Genomic DNA, 18068 nt, shown 5'->3' with positions numbered 1-18068 from the left:
CCCTGCAAAAACCCCAAACACCCACCCACAGCCCAGCCTCTCCCCTGGCCTCGCTGCGTGCTCCGCCAAAAAACTCCGCGCCGTGCGGATGGTTTCAGCGCGGAACGCTCTGCCCATGCAAACGAGCGCAATTAATGCCTTTGAAACAATTTATGATTTCCGGCCTACTTCAACATGTATTAGCATATACCTGGTTTCTTTAATATACACTTTGTTTTTCCAAAACCACAAACATAGTTGCTGGAATTTCATGTGGAAGTGCTTAAGGGGTTGAAAGTTAACACCTTTGTGAGCCGAGCAGTCTCACAGTTGCTGCTAAACAAAAGCCTCTTTGTAGAAGCTTTCTCGAAATGTTTTCTTAACATGTTCCAAGTAGTTTTAGGCAGGCAACTAAAGTAAACAAGATGTTACCATGATAAAAACACTTGTGAAAACATTACAGAGTGCACTTAGTAGTTTCTTTCACATAAACTCCCCTTCGTTTCATCAAAGTTAAATGCACATGAAGCAGATTACCAGCATCACTGCAACACAGGACTGCCACATCTCTCCCAAGGTCTCTGTCCTTTCTTTTAAAGAATGTATTTGATTTTAAAATGCTACAGCCAGGATTAAGCACGTCTAACCCACAACCACATTATAGGGGAAAAAAAAAAAAAAGTGGGGGCGGGGAGGGAGGAATAATAAAACCCTATTCAGTCTCCCTCATTTTTTGCCCTGGATACCTGGCTACCCTGCTGAATAAACCACGCTCCCTCCAGCTGGGATTTCCTGAACAACTCGCTGTATAAGGGGTATATATTTCTATCTTCAACGGTCTTTAAACACATGCAAATGAAATCAAGGATATAGTCAATTTTGCAGGAAAGTCGCTCTGTGCTACTAATTGCTCCTTTCTCTGCCGCCTGCGAGACGGGCCCTGGTTAAGAGGCCAGACACGTGTGCACCCTCCAGCCCTCACCTTGCTCCCTGCAGCTTGGCAGAGGCCACAGGGTCACCGCCCTGAGACTGGACTTGTTTTTGTTTTTAGGCTCAGGGAGTATTCTGGAGCATGCAGGGTGCTGCTGTTTCATTAGGCAGAGCAGCAGCCCCTGCTGCTATCAGTTAGCTCTAACTGATACGGCGTCACATGGCAGATAACCAGCGGCTGATGGATTCAAAAAAAGGAACGCAACGCAACGATGCTAAAACTGCAACTTATTTCAAAGAGAAATAGGGAAATAAATGCTACAATAGCCCGTGTATCTGCTGGTTCTGATAAGCATCCTCCTGTTGGCTGTGAGTGAAAGACAACTAGGATCGTTATTTGTACAGTATTTATCTTTGAAATCAAGGGCCCTGTGGTGTACCTCACCTTGGGAACAAACACTACAGAACGATCACAGAAGAGTGTCAAATCTCTGGTTTTGATTTACCAACAGTTATGATATTTCTTCCTCAGGAGGAAAAGAAATGAACCATGTTTCAGACCTGCGAGTCCTTTTTTCTACCTTAACCGAAGAATCATTTTATTGGCATACTGGGCTTTCATTCCACATACAACTTCTCTCTGCCTTTTCACAAGGTAAGTGAAATTAAGCAACACTTAATACACAGGCTGTATTTCACTTGGTAAACAAGAGCTTTTCTCTTGAGGGGACCCTCAAAAGAGTATCAGATTACATAAGTATCAGAAAGAAACTTCAACCATCTACCTGCTATCTTTTCACTGAGTAATGAATTCTGATAAATTTAAGGACATATGCTCCACAGGAGACATGGAAGGCTACGGTATTTTATGAAGCTACACTCACTTTTTAACAGTGTCAATACAGTGCTCAGGGACATCCATTTCTGCGTTTGTTCTGGGGTAAATACCACTCCAAAGTAATATTTTGGACACTGCAGCATTTGGATAATGAGAAAATTTACACGAGCTGATGAGTTTAGGAAATTCACACAAAATATTTCTGTTGAAAGGTTTGAATGGAGGCACAAATTAGACTGATAGTGAAAAAACTAGAACTGATGGAGGAGCTTCAAGTCCAGCCTGGGCTGGTGACAGTTTTCAGGTTATTCCTAACTACTGATTGCTGCACCTATCTCCTCCAGGTGATCTGGTGGACTGGGTCTATGTACTGAAACATCTCCAGAATACCATATAAAAACCAGCCCTGCTTGTGATTAAGGGCTGTGTTTTCTACGCATGGCCACCTCCACAGACTACTCAAGATTCCTATGGAATCATCCTGGAAGCAGCTGCTCTCAGCTGGAACATGGGACTAGCACAGGAAGCAAATGTGGCACAATCTGAGCATATGTGACCACACACGTTATTCTGCTATCAAAGGCTACCACAGCACCTTTCCCCTGCACTTACTGCTGTAAAGATGAGAATTGTTTTAAAGGTCTAAATGCAATATAGTATGGCATATGAATATGAATGAGCTGGCAAGTATGGCGAGATTAGCATTTATTTCACTTAAGTGAACAACAGGGTGAATTACAAGGAATGAGGCCACCCTTCATGGAAATTTATGACTAGCACCTTCTTATTTTGTAATCCTCTTGTAATGAGAACCTTCTCATTACTGTACCATCCCTCATTTGTAACATATGTTTATAGCAGGATGAGCACCGCTCCTACGAACTCAGGAAGGTTTTTCCAGTGGAACCACAAGTGGTCCATTCTGAGAACAAAATCCTATCTGTACCATCTAACATCACCCAACAAACATCCCCTGCTTCCTTCTGCCCTTCTGCTACCGCCCTAGAAACAGCAGCTACAGCTGAACCTTTTGGGACTAAGCCTACTCATCCTGAAGAACCTCATGTATTTATGTGGACTAACTTCATGAGACAACTGCTCTAAATGAGAGAAAACTTTGTCCCTTTGTGCCTTTAAATCACAAACATTGCTTCGATGGCTGGTCTTTAGTGATCTTACCAAGTGACCAGCCACAGAACTTGAGCAAAGATCAGGGACAAACCTCCAGTAACCTGGATGCACCCATATCATGTGTGTACCTGGTGTCCTACCCAGACAAAGAACTCTTTTGTGATGGGAACAGGGGTGAGGTTGATGGTTTGGTTGTGGAGCAGCCATGTGTAAGCCATTAGGGCTCTGAGGGCCTTCCCTGCATCAGGATGCACGCACTACCACACACTACTCCATAATGCACTGTTTATGCAACGCGTAAAACTGTGTTCTTTGGCAGCAAGGAAAAGGTCTGCAGCAAACTGCAGGGGCCCAATTAATATAATTATAGTTTATTTTTAGTAGTGTAGACTTTGTTCATTAGTTACTTATTTGACATAAATTAAATTTCACGTGATGTTCTGCAATTCTCTGTTCAATTATGGAGTTAATTTAAGAGTAGATTTCTAAATTAAAGTGAAATCAAGGTTAAAACAAGGTTTTATTATTTACACGATCGATACTGCAACCTAAAAATTATTTAAATAAAATAAAAAATAACTGCGGAACTGCAAACACTATTTTACAGCAATACACTGAGCAAGACCATAATTTCCCCATGGGGCTAATTTACTATCCCCTGTTAAAACGTTCTTGAGCCTGATCCAAAAGCCACTGAAGTGAAAGGGAGCTCTCTGTTGACTTCAATGGGCTTTGCATCAGGCCCAGGGTGAGTGACAGCACACAAAATTTCAGGGCATGCTTTCTGTACAATGCAAGTGCCAAAAAAACCATCCTTACTTTAGGAACGACTGGAAGTCTTCACATACTGCTTCACAGCCCGGCCATTTGCATACGCCGTGTCCGTACAGCGGGTGGCTGTGTGAGTGCTCCTCGTGGGATAAACTAGAGAGGGGAAAGAGAGGGAAAAAATGCTGTAAACTGAAGGTACCACAACGATTCATCCTCACAAGGACTCCTAAAGAGCAGCAAACACCAGATCTTGAAGCATCCCCAACACCTTACCTGACTCTTTGCCCGTGGTTTTTCAAAACAGAATTAAATACCATTTGCAGCATGAAACATGTGTCATTCTTACTTAGCTATCCTCCTACATTTCATTCATTAATTAAGAAGTTTGTAAAGAATTTAAATTAACACGGACGGGGGAGAAATCATTTGACAGACCTGCTTAATATCCTGCTTGATATTTTGCTAAAAAATTTATGAACATTGCATATTTACAATTCAACTTCATCAAGAAGTCATCTCCATACAGCAGTGTCCCATTACACCATAACACAGCTGGACCTGAGGCTTTCTTCATGGCTACAGAAAGGAAAAGCATCAAATTTGCAACCTTGCCTTTCCCACCATGTTATTTATTTACTGGGTTGGGTTTTTTTTTCCCTGGATTTTTTCCTTGTTTTTACAGGCTGTTTTATACAACAAATACGGCCCCCTTCCATCCCAACAAAGAAGATTTGAGATGTATTTTCAAATCAAATTCAGCATACAGAAGAGGGGACATGCAATCAAAGGATTCCTCAGCACGAGGGGTTAGTGGGGGCTATTAACCTTGCCTAAGACTGGGCAGGAACGTCACAGAGCCTCCTAACTACTGAACCTAGGGTTAAAGCAAAAAATTCCTGTGAGCACTAAGGGGTTAATCCTTCAGCGGGATTCCAATCAATACGTAATGATTTGGCTGCACTGATCCAAGTCATGAGACGCTTTGATCCAGGCCATGTGGTGCTCAGGGAAATGTATCTGTTGCACTCACTGATGAACCATATTCTAAAATATCTTCTTTATTCGACTTCTGCATGGAAACTTCGTAAGGAAAGGAATTACTTTTTTCAACAATCTCCACAACCTCAGATGACTTTAAAAGCAAACTGTCAAAATAATATTGAAATCTCTATTTCATGCTCACACATGTATGTCTTTTCCATGGCAAATCTTTTTGCTACAGTATGTCTGTAGTGTATTATGGACTTCAAACATACACAAAGGATATGAACACATACCAGCATTTAGGTGTGGCTTTTATGACTTAGTTCATCCTGGATTACAGGTAACATTATGGATAAATGCCTACTTTTTGTCATTTTACTTTTACACACACGTGGAAATGCTGTTTACTCTTCTTCTGAAATATTATCTGTCTGCTCACTCTGACAAAACTGTGTTCCTGTATTGTTTCAGATGCACTGGGTAGCCAGAACAGTGTGAATACACTCCTGAGATGTCATCCCAAACTAACTGGAAGAGAAATTCCTGCCCAGATTCTGCCACTTTTGACTTTAAGCCCAATGGGAAGCTGAAGATTACTGAAGGCTTTTTTAAAAATTATTTTACATTAAATTAAAAAAAAAAATTACTGACTGGAAAAGGTATTTTGACTTTTACATGAACCTAATTAATTATTTCATTAATATCTTATTTTTGGCTGTTTACAAATAGTCCTTCAAGCATAAATATATATGTTTGTACAAGGTAATTTCCTAAAAAAAAACCAACAGTAGGTGAAGAGCCTTATACAGGCCCTCTCTATATACAAATACTAGCCTGGTTTAACTGAATTAGTCTTGTAAAAAATGTTCAAGTGAGGAGAATCTCTGTAAAGTTTTTAAAAGAACTAAGGAAGCGACACATTCTTTGCAAGGAAATTAAAAAAATGCTACACCACACATTTCCTCAGCTGAGGAAGAGAATGGCTGAAGAACACAGTCCACCCAAGCCAAACAGGCATATGTTCAAACATCCTCTATATACATCAGAAAATCCAGAAAAGAATGAAGTTTATCATGTGTTTCTGTACCTGGATACAGCAAAGGGTAAGAAAGGAGGTTTTCATGTTAACACTCCAATAAAGTCCATGAAGACTACATACAAGAGTTATGTTTTCAGTGTGTTTGGAAGAACAAAGAACGTGAATGAATCTGCCCAGTGCACGTTACCCACACACTGGGAGCTGTGATGGCCAAGTAAGGAGTCAGTCCCCCGTGGGGTTTAAGCACTGTAAATCTCATTATAATATCAACAGGAGTCACATGGCTTAAACCCCCAGCAGGGATTTTTAAAGTTTCTCTGTGAGAGCCTAAAGGCCATGGCCAAGTCAACGGAAAGAGCCCTACCGAGATTTGTATTTATTTTTTAAACCCAAGCACAAATCTCTTTTCTTTCCAGGGAACTTGCACAAGACAAGACAAACTGTGTAGGACGTGACACCCCGGCATTGTGTCCAAAGAAAATGACGGAATGACCAAGACAATATCAAACTCTAAAAGATGCTCAGGATGTCAAAGGCTCGTGCTGTCAATAACCATAAAGGCTCGTGCTGACTGTAAATGGGACCTTAAAAGGTCACTTTGCTAACACGATACGCAGAGCTTCCACTGCCATTCAACCAAGCAGAGGAACTACTTCAACTCACCAAAAATAAGACATTTCAAAGAGAAAAAACCCCTCAGTCCTGAAAGACAAATGCTGGCCCCCTCTGCGGGCACTGTGCCATTCTGAAGGCAGCGAAACCCATCCTGCTCAGGGAGGGTTTCAGCAGTGCCTTTCTGTGACCTTTATGTGTCAGTATCAGATTACTGCTATTTTATCCAGCCCGCTTTTGAAGATATTATAGATTGCCACTTGTTCCCCGATAGAGCCTGAAGAAGCACCTCAAAACAAAACAAAGAGCGGGTTTATACCGAGGCGGATGTAACACACAAAGGATACAGCCAGTGGAAATGAATGGAGAAGAACTCTGCTGAACTGATCTAAGTACTCATACTCACTCTGTTTGAGCAAATAGAGGGAAAAAGAAGATTTTTAATCCAGCACATAAATAAACAGCCTTGTGAGCACAGTGCAAACCTGTAATCTGAAATTGTTCACTGGTATTTCGCCTGCACGCAAGCACAGCTTCTGTAATCTGGATGCATCCTTGGTCTCACTGCTGGAGACAGACTTTTAGAAGATCTGAGCATTGGCAAGCAGAAGCAAGTTTTAGGTCTGTTTGATTTCTAATGACACATTAGAGTAGGTGTTTGTTTCTGTCACCCTCTCCTTCCCAGGAATGCATATTCATGGTCGGGTACTGGTGATGCAACACCAGTTAGTGGAAATGATTTTATAACAAGACATGATTTTCAAAGAAGCGAAAGAATAAATGATGTAAATTCAAGACAACGTGGGTTTTTTTTCCTCTTTGTAAGGTACTTGCATAACAAATAGTTAATACAAGAGAATTACTTCCAAATAATGCAATAGTGATGCATTATTACATCAAACTACAGCAAAGTCACTCTGGCAAGTGAAACGTCTTGCGTAAGTGACTTGCTCATGACATACAAGAGAGTAACAAAATCCATGTGTGAGGCTGAAAACTGTGTAAGTGTCCACTTATTTCCTGCTGCCTCCAGCTCTGTTTCCAGTACAAAGGAGAGGGAGAAGGGACAGGCACTTCCACAGCTCCTCTGGGTTTGCTGGATAGAGGAAAGGAAATTTTATCTGTTCTTTCTTCCTCCTACATTGCTTCATAACTCCAAGGATCTCCAGAGGGTCTGGTGGCAATTTCAATTCTCATTCCTACAGAGATGGCTGTCGAGGCTGCTACTCACACAGCCACTCACCTTTTGGAACACAACTGCTGTGCTACAGCATCCTGAAGAACCACACTCAGAACACAAGAGCGCAGGAGACAGAGACACCACAGACAGCCAAGTGCTGATGGAGAGTGAAAATGACACCCCAAAGTGAGATGAGAACATGCTGGGTACTAGGGAAAGTAGTGACCAAAGCCTCAGCATGAAGACTCCCTGTGTTCTTTAAATGGTTTAATTCAAACCCCAGTTATTAACCACGTGGAGCTGGGTACTGTGCTTGTACACACTGGCTAAGAAGTCATGGGTAGATATAAAATCCAGCTAAGCAGAAGCCTCAGTGTCTGTGCTTCTGCCACACAGTGGACCATATTTTAAATATTCATGATGCTGACATACTTCGTAATTCCACTCTCTCTTCCACATCTGCTTGGGCCAATGATCTTTGCCAAAACACTGGGGGAAGTCAGTGATGTAGAGAAGCATCCTTGACTTTCTATTACAGTTATGAAGCATCTGCTCACGTTCTAACGGAGTTCAGAACATGCCTGAGCCACCTGCACACTGAAAAATCGATACCACATCTCCTGCTTTCCTTCTGGAAGGAGCTGGAGCACAGCATCCTCAGAAAATGCAGAACTGCCTTTTTAATTTTCTTTTATTCCTCAGGGTCAATGGGAAGTGACCTCATCTTTGCCAGCTGCCATGAAACTGATATCCATGTACAGCCCAGGCAGGAGTGTGGGGCTCTGTCTCATACCACATTCCTCCCTCTCTGATTTAAATGGCACTGCCATCAAGGCAAAATGCCACTATTTTGGTCCTGTACAGGAGAAGGAGACACACAACTGGAAACCAACATGGCTCTCCCAGAGTTATGATTGCCCAGTAAACTCTAAAGCTCCTCAGAAGGCACCAAAATAAGGCTGCTGAAAAAGTCACAATTTTCTGAATCAGAAACTCCCACTGTATTTGATTTTAAAATGAAACAGAAGCAGTAATGGTCAAGTCCTTGTCCTAACTGTACTCAAGTGCAAGTTCCTGCCTTCATGACAGAATCAACTTGAACAAAGATGTGTTTTGCAGTGAAGTTCCATTGGTGCAAACCCCTTCAAATTCCTAGTAAAGTGGCACAGCACCTCTTTCCTCTCTAAACTGTGAATAAAAGAGAAACCCAACTCGTAACCTAAAAAAAGAAAAAAACTTCTAGATACTCAAGCTCCTGGTCCAAGCATCAGGACTCGCCGAGGAAGCAGGTATGTGATCTGAACAGGGGGCTGTCCAGGCAGGGTGATCTCCATCACTGCATAAAGTTTAAAAAGAGAGTCATGGGCCTGCAGAAGAGGTGACATTTGATGTGAGAGGTCAGTGACAGCTCTTTCTACAACTGGCTTGCAAATTTTTGGATGCTTTTCAGAGGAGCACTTCTCCTCTTCCTCACCACTAAAGACCATGACCAGACCTAGGACTAGAAAGCAGCTCATGTTTTACATCAAGCCCTACTGGAAGTAACAAGAGGTTATATTACATTTTAAATGACTACACCAATTTCAGACAAATCAAGTTAAAACTGCAGCCCACAGGCTGAAATCCTCTCTTCTAATCAGTGTGCACTAAGTTGTGTACTCCTGCAGTGTAAGAAGGAAAACAGCAGTGCTGCTGTAACACAAGGCCACCTGTCCACCCCAAATCACTGCACCCCATTTATGCCTCTTGTGGCACTATTCCCTAAATTCCTGTTCTGCAAGGAGAATCTGCAGCAGGACTAAAGACAAAATCTGGCTGACATTCCCCTTCCCTTCTACCCCCACCCTCAATGCAAAGAGCAGAACCAGCCTGGATAATTATAAGCATCATCTTCTGGTTTTGATCTATCCACTGATGGTTTGGATTATTAATCAACGTTATGACCCTCCAGCACTCTAACACGTCCTCCTTCCAGTGTGGCAGCCCCTCTTCCAGCCCCTCAGGAAAACTGCCACAGGCCTGGAGAGCCACTGCCCTACATCCCTTCCTTGGAGGAATTAAATGTATTTCTAGAGCATTTAAAAGAAATGCCCATTGCAAGAAATCCATCATTTATCTCCAGTCCGAATTCCATTCCTGCATTTGAATTAACGAGTTTCTCTATGATTTAAAACGCTTATTTTTTTATTTCAGCCTTGTGCCTAGGTACTGTAGTGAAAAGTACATCAAATATACCCAGACACACACGATTTGAAACGCTGGATTTTAAATTCCAGCACTGCTAACTAATGAGAACAATTTTTTCCTTCTTCTTCTTTGTAGCATCACTTCATGTACTTACATACCATAATCATATCCTCCTAGAGCCTCTATTTTTCCAGGGTGTAGATCTTTAATTCCCTTTAATCTGTCTTCATAGCCTATTCCCTCCAACTCCTTTATCATCCTAGCTGCTCTCCTCTGTATTTGCTCCAGCTTCTCTTTATCCTTTCTGCAAGAGAGTGGCCAATTGTACATCACACTCAATGCAGTTTAACTGGTTCTGCATGAAGTAGAACAGGAAAAAAAAAAAAAAAAAAAAAAAGGACTCGGATGCAACATGCATGTTTATGCCTCCCATGACAGCATTTACCTTTTTGACTAAGACATGGTACAGAGTGTCCCACCTTTATTTCTCAACCCCGATTATGCCTCAGCCATTTCCCACACAACTGATGCTGAGCAGCTGACGTGTCGTGTCAAACCCGCAGTTTGGAATTTTGATTTCCTAGCTGGGCTACTTTCTACTTATCCCTGCTAAATCTCGTTTTATTCCTCTCTGAACAGTCTCCTAATTTATTCAGATTAAAACGGATTGATTCAGTATCTTAGTTTAATTAGGGAAAAAATGTGATCCAACCATTTTCTTGGGTTTTTGGGGCTCGGGCGATGTTCTGCGTGGTTTTTTTTCAGTTTGTTTTTTTTTTTTTTTTAACACTGACTTTCAGCACAGCAATCCCATCCCTCTTACACACCCAATTCGCATGGCAGAGGGAGGTGGCAATGGCAAAGCTTTGGCCCCAATTCAGCAACCCTTTTAAGAACACACACAAGTAAAAAAACACAGGATTAGACCTTGGACTTCATCGAGATCGAGGTGTAAAATTACCAACGAACACACATACTTTGTAAAAAGATCCTGTTTGCCAACCTTATTTTACTGTAATTTATATTCTGTTGTAACATTTAAATTTATAGTAAAAGAAAACATTGAGAAACAAGATATATTCTTGTTCAACAAAATCCTATTCTGTTACATTTAGAGTTGAGGCAAGTCTTCCACTCTTATATAAACCGGCGATACGTCAACAAATATGATTAACAGGGATTATTCACGTCAGTATTTTTCACCCCTGTCCCACAGGCACAACAAAACCTGCACAGAAGGTGACTGTCACATCACACACAGCCTGGCAGCTCGCTGGGGGGGACTTCGCCCACCCCACACCCCTGCGGCAGCAGCGAAGTGCCCTTGGGGAAATGTTTATAAAACTATAATTAAGATAAATAATGACTCCACGGGAGAACTAGAGCTAGAGCATTGCATTCTCCCTGCTGCACGCTTTCCCCTTGGAAGAAGGCTGTTTAAAAAAGCACTAAAATTGAGAGGACACAAGCCTGCTTCCCCAGGGAAGCGTGCTGAATCATACAGGTAGTGTAAATATCATATGCTGCTGCAGGTGCTAGGCGGTCTATTTGTTTGTGTTTACTAAAAGGCGTAACAAATAGTCCCAGTAAAACAGAACAACACTTGGCATTGGACTGATAGGTACCAGAGCAGCCACAAATCACATTCATGCATTTAGATCTGAACTGCTGGGCAACGCTAGAGCTTCACCCTGCTTTTTGGGAGGGCCTCTTCGCCATGATTTGCCCCTCTCAGAGCACAGAGAAGCTCAGCATCCTTCCCAAGCATCCCACACCCAGGGAAAACCTTGCAACAGTGGGAAAGCAAGCCAAAAAAAAGACAAGAAGTACAGAACAGGCTTGCATGACATACATGGCCAGCTAACATAGTTTACAGCTTTGCAACTTCTGAGTTAATTCACAGTATAAACAACAAGGAAAATGTTTCTTCCGAGCAAGACTTCCTGTAAACTGTTCATTAGAGCGCGCGGGGCGCAGGGCTGTGCACCTGCTGATTAACCATGCGCTCCAAGAATAAACACAAACCCCAGCCAGCCAGATTGTTCTGGAATTTGCTCTGAGCTGATTTTTCTTCCCCCACGTTATAAATTGGATTCTACAATAAAACAAACAGCAGAACATAGGTTGCCGAGAGTTAAAATCTACTTTTTACACTACATTGACCACAGCACCCACAGGCACAGCTACAATGTCTTTCTATGAATGGGACAGATTGCCATATGGATGCAGACACTGAACAAGCTGTACAACTCCTGGCGACAAGTGCCTAGGGGACTGTCCTATATTAGCACCACCTGTGCTGTGGAAATTGTGCTCTGTGTATGAAATGGTATTTAAGGGCCCATCGCGATGTTATTTTTGAGTATACACAAAAAGGAAAATTACAGTTAAAAAGAATTTGCTGGCTAGCGGATCTGTTGCTCAGCTCCCGAGATCGTTTCCCAAAGGAATAGCTCTCCTCTTTATTCATGCAGCCCTAAAATGACAAGCTGCAACACATATTAGCAGTTTCCCTGTCTGGGCTTATACCATGCTTTTAATGACAAGAATCTATTTTATAATACACATATGTTTTCTTGATCACACAGAAGAAATTACAGGCCTCCTACCTTACCACCACCAGCTATAGAGAAAAACACCTCATTGGCATTTCACAAATGTTGCTCCAGCATCAAGCAATGCAATGTGAATTCTCCCTGGGCTCCTTCCACCGACTCTCACTGTGCAGCAGGTAGAGCCACAAATCCCGATTACCAAATTTAAATGTGCATCTCACCACTTTGAAAATACAACCGTGTCTGCCTGACAAAAATAGAGCTCCAGATTAGCACAAGATGTTGAGGGAGCGAGGAGAAGGGAAAAGTAGGGAAAAGAGGTTTGAGCAGTACCTAGCTGCTCTATGAAAAGAGATTTCCCCCTCTCCAAACTGCAAGAAAAAAAAAAAGATGCCAAGAGTAAGTGAAGTAAAACAAATTGAATTAAAGAAAAACAGTTGTAAAGCGAACATTACAACCTGGGAAAAATGATGTCATTTTATTGAGAAACTAATTTTTTTTCCATTAAACCACAGTGAAACGGATAAAGTTTATACAGCTTAATAGTGGAGTTTGACTTTAAATGCTGCTCAATATCTTAGCAGTACAATATAACATGATATAACAGCTGTCATACTAACTGCTCCATTTTTATTGAACAGCACAGAAAATAGTCACACAAAAGTCACTTAAGTCCTCGACTTCTACAGCACTTTCAAGAGTGCTACTGTTCTCAGATTGTGCTATATATGTTAAAAAAATAACACAGCTCTTTATCAGCTCCCTGCTCGGCTCTTCAGGACAATCAGACCTGAGCAAATTCTGAGGAAGGACAACTTGCACATAGGAGGAAATAAAAAGAAACAGAAATCTGCAGTGCAGTAAACGAAAACCAGGTCCCTTTTTAAGAGTACTACATAAACACCTCTAATAAAAGAGGAGGACAAATTTTCATTGGACTTTTAAGTATTTAGACAGGAATGTTTTAGTAAAAGTTTAACTGCAAAGTGCATGCAATTAACAGAAAGCCATCAGCTATTTCTCTGGTATGTAAAAATAGCATTAAGCTGTATTAAATGCACGTGTAAGTATCTCAGTTGCAAGAAAAGGGAGGAGATATGCAAAGCACTCAGATATCAAACAATGATCTGTTGGCCAGATGGAGGAATAAAACAATACATATGCTAAAATTTGGAAAAGTTCTGTTAGGCGTCTGCCAAGGCTCACCCAATCTATTTTAAGTGCTTTTTGATACATTAGCTTAGTGTTTGGAGTTGTACAACTGATGGTTATTACACAGGACCAGAGAGCTCCCTGACGCCGGGGCAGCTCCCCAAGCATCACACCCAGCACCCTCCTCCAGCCAGGGGCCACAGCAAACATTCACAGGCTGGTTAACTTTGCATCTTTCCTAGGGAAAAACAAGTCAAATAAGCTGCTTTTGGTTTAGTGCAGGAATTCCCTGAGAAGCGTGATGAAGGAGCTCCTGGGCAGACTGAGGAGCAGTGGAATTGTACAACTGATTTAGCACCCTGGCAGACGGTGGGTGCGGGCGACTGCACAGGAGGCTCCACACCCGCATCTGAAAAGCACCAACAATAAAAAAGTGCCTGATAAGGCTTAAAACTGAAGATTAACAGCCCCAGGTCTGAGTCACAGCCGGTGTTTTTTCAAAGCCGATTACAGAGGAGTGACTCAGAGGGGAGCCCGTTCAGTAACTGGTGGCATTTCTTTGGCAGGGGAGCCAACGCCAAGGGATCAGACACTGGGACACTTTGGGCTGTACCTGCACAGAACAGATGGAGATGGCCAGGCCTGTGCCCTGCTGTCACAGTGTCATCACCACTGAGAGCCCAAGCAGCCCCACAGCCATTCCAGGTGCAATGAGAAGGACAGCAGCCATGTGGAAAAGCAGGATGGTTTATCAGATATCCAGCTGGGCATCCAGGCTCAAGTCTCACACTGCAGCCTGGCTCCACAGCAAGGGATGGAGGCACCTGAGATGCTCAGACCACAGGTAAGAGCACAAGGGTCATGATGGGGTTTAAGCACATGGAGCAGCTAAATAATTCTTGGGAGGAAAGGTCTCAGGATCACCTATTTCTTCAGGGAGAATGGATGTGAGGTAACCTAATCCAACACAACTCTGCTGATGGTGAAGGATAATGAACTAAAATCAGCTGCAGGGAGCAACTGAGGGAAGCTGACAGGGCTGAGCAGATCTGATGCTGGCACCAGTGCAGAATGAATGCCAGAGACTAAGTGGAGAGGCTGGCCAAGAGAAGATCGGGCCCTGGGAGCATATGGACTGCAGGGCTGAACTGTTTCATCCCGAGCATTAATAATGGACCCAAGTCTGTAATTCTTAATTGTGCTGAATCCTAATGCCCTCAGCTAAGGGCCTTGGGATTTTGATGGAGGATCAGCTGGCGTGGAAGATAACAACAGTAAAACACGAGGCATTAGGCCTAAGCAGCAGATCAATGGTCTGCCACGCCATTCCTCACTTCCCTTCAGAGCCTTCTCCAAACTCTGTCCTCCTGCCATGCTGGCAAGAAAAACCAATTTTAAAATCCCCTTGTTTATCCCATCGATTTTTCCTATGAGATGACTGCTTGCTTCTGTGGAAGGACAAGACTCAAGCATAGTTGGAATGGGTATAAAGGCAACGAGGGGAAGAGATGGGACTGCTGGCAGATGGAGAAAGGTCTCTTGGACACAAAGCCTTTAACTGCAACTCTTCACCTTACCTCTGGTAAACAACAGATGCACTTCTCAAATTACCAGGTCTGGACCTGCATTAACTCACTTGTTTATGTACAGCCTCCACCATCCTGGCTCTGCTGCAGCCAGTGCAGGATGGTGCCAGGGGAGAGGACCAGCACGAGATGTTCAACAGCTCCACAGCACCTCCAGACCTCCCAGTTCAAGTGCAGACTGGAGCAATCTCTGCCCACTGCAAAGCAGTGATGAATTCTGCACTGCTCTAGTTTTCCAAACCTACCCACATGGGGGATATTCCCAAGCATGCAGGTTTCAGGATGTAAAACCTGTCAACTGGGATGTACAGTTAGTAGCCACCTGAAGTGACTGGGCATCCCCCTACTTTGTTTTGATGCTTTTCTTAAGAAAATAATCAAGTTTCTTCCAAATAAGATGCAGTGGAACAAGATGGAAAGTGGGTACTTTCCCTGACATTTCTAAGCACAGCAGATGTACTTAACTGGCTCCTGTTATTTATTTATTTACTTGTGTAGAGAAAAACTGCTTGTTACTGAAGAAACCCAAATGCTGATAAGATGATGAGAGGTTTGCATGCTGGTTGATGGCCTCACTTTCCTTTATCCTGAATGAATACAAGTATCTATAACTAAATATTTCCCTTAGGATACTGATGACTGAGGTATGTTTATTGCATTGAGTGAATTTATATATATAATCAGCACAATAAACATTATTAAATTGTCTGAGTAAAATCAAAGCATGAAACACACAGTCAGTGCTGAATTCTAATGATGCTGAATGCCCATGATTGCATGGGGAAAGGATCTTAACAAGCCTTGATTTGAGCTTTGGCATCCGCCTCACAAATCACACGAAATGTTCTCTCTTTAATAGTGCTGAATATTGATAAATGTCTCTGCACGGCACAACAGGGAAGTTGGTCTCTATTGGCAATCTTTACCAAAGTGTGTTTTTTCCTTCTCTACACTCAAGGGTTTACCCTGAATGATTTAATTATAATTTTCCTTGTGTAAGACAAATTAAAGAGGAGAGTAGGAGTGTCATGCCAAAGCAGATTATTTATCTCCTTAACAGATTGCTGTGCACCAAACCCCAGAGCTGCTGCTGCTGCTGCTACTTACAGAAACCGGGCGAAATGCGGGACAAAAGCATGGATGTAATATACATTTAAAGCTCAACTGAATGAAAGCATTAACCCATTATTTATAGCTGGAATTGTTTCATTCCCAGAGAAGCCATACACACGGAGCATACAGAAATCAAGTGCAGCACCACAGTGTTCCCTGGCCCAGGAGGGAGGGTGCCCTCTGCTTTTGAATGTATTTTTGCTTTTTTGGACGTCCCAAGTGACTCTGGTCATCCACCTGCTGTTTGCTTTCTAGTTATAAAGGAGAAATTTTGCTGTCACTGGGCCCCAAGCACAGCAGCCCCACAGTGGGCAGTGTCACCTGGCAGTGTCACCAGAGCTGTGTCCCCACAGCCTGTGCAGAACCCCAGCCTGGGCTGGCGACGCGTGGGCACGCCAGGCAGCCAATGACTACTGCTCCTGCTATTTTAAACCCCTTGTTTATAACCAGAATGTGTTTTTACCCAAGATACAGAGCAGATCTGCTGCTCGCCTGCCGATTCTAACACAGGTGCCTCCTGTCTCGCAGGTCTGGAGCAGCCTCCCAACCTGACCTGTGAGATCAGGAACCCCCTAAAACACAGCCTGAACTACCCCAGTGACATGTGTCAGAGATGACAGTGATGATAGTAACTCCCACATAACCAACCTGCCTCCTGCAGCCCACTCCTTCTCAAAAGCCCAAGAGAAAGGGGTTGAAAACAGCTTTACAGCACACCCTAAAAGTTAATGTTACCTGTATATGATTATTTATGGCTGCTGGGCAGTCGTTATGATGTGGCTGTGCTTAACTGTTAGGACACTTAGAGATTTTACTATGTGCTTTTTATTGTTGGCTAAATCTAAATAAATAGCTCTTGGTTGTATCAGACCAGAGCTAACAGCCAGTTGCAGAGAAGGTGCAGGAATGAGGGGAAATCCACAAAACAAAAACCTGCCCTGGCCAGTCCGGGCTGTGACTTCTGTGATGGGAGGTGGAAGGGCTGATACCTCCCTACTGAGCCCTTCCCAGAGCCCTGTCTGACCTGAGCCTGAGCTAGGGACTGCCTCCAAAAGTCTCCTTAGATTTGTTATGCTGAACCAGATGGGTACAAAAACACACATGGATTTCACGCCAAGTACAGCAAATTCGTGTTCCCACCAGACCCAAGATTTTTTCCTAGTCTGAAACTGTGCAGTCAAAAAATTACTAAAGCCCGGCTTGTGCCTGTGCTCTCTTCTGCAAGCCCACTAAAATTTCACCTTCTGTGGGCTTTCAAACATACATGTGATGGCAGAGCACAGCAACTCTTCCCTCTCTGCTCACTCCCCACCCCGCACTCCCTGCCTGCAGATAAATATCCTTTCAGAAAGGAAACCAGTGCAAAATATCTCACCAAGAGGAGTTTCTGTGTCACATGAAATCCAGGCAGGCACCACGGTGCCTGATGAGACTGCAACAAAACCCCTAAGTGCATCAGGAGCCATTCTACTGCCTGTAGTCCCCTGCTCTACTTATGGATAAACATGTAATTCAATCACTGCAGCAAATGGATGGCATAAAGCCTCCATGTACCAAAGAGAAGCAGGACAAAGCAAACTCTGTAGCTCTCGTGTTTGTACTCCTAAATATTCCTATTTTGTATTTTGATATTTCAGAGAATTCAACAGATACGCAAGAAAAGTATAAGGCAAGCTTAACAACACAGGTATTGATTCCAGCTCTGAGGATTTAGTCTTCTAAAGTAAGACAATCTCAATGCCATGGCATGTTTATGCCTTCCTAATTAATCTGGAACTTCACTAATAAAAGCGTGCGGATCACCTTGTCTGTAGATCACCTTGTCCCAACTGCCTCCAGGCCACAATTACAGGACTCAAGACACATGGATTTCCAGGTCTGCTCAACACTATACACAGAGAAAATTCTCACTTCAGAGCAGATTCCTGTTATTTCCACTGCATTTCAAACCGAACTGAATCTGTTTCCTGGTTTAGATGGCCATTAGCACACAGCATGTGCCCTCTATTCA

General features: G+C 42.9%; 1 protein-coding gene across 8 annotated transcripts in view; it reads right to left on the bottom strand.

Annotated features, from left to right (window-relative positions):
- The window catches only part of FOXP1 (forkhead box P1), a 391357-nt gene that overhangs the window by 43353 nt on the left and 329936 nt on the right, over positions 1–18068 (bottom strand). For all 8 annotated transcript variants that reach the window (XM_066327180.1, XM_066327184.1, XM_066327183.1 and 5 more), the window contains one exon: positions 3698–3802. In XM_066327180.1, coding sequence (XP_066183277.1) covers positions 3698–3802 — 105 coding nt within the window. The remainder of the gene's footprint in view (positions 1–3697; positions 3803–18068) is intronic.

The sequence above is a fragment of the Sylvia atricapilla genome, chromosome 11 (assembly GCF_009819655.1).
Source record: "Sylvia atricapilla isolate bSylAtr1 chromosome 11, bSylAtr1.pri, whole genome shotgun sequence".
NCBI lineage: Eukaryota > Metazoa > Chordata > Aves > Passeriformes > Sylviidae > Sylvia > Sylvia atricapilla.
The sequence above is the reverse complement of the archived record's forward strand: the minus strand, read 5'-3'. Positions and strand labels throughout refer to the sequence as shown.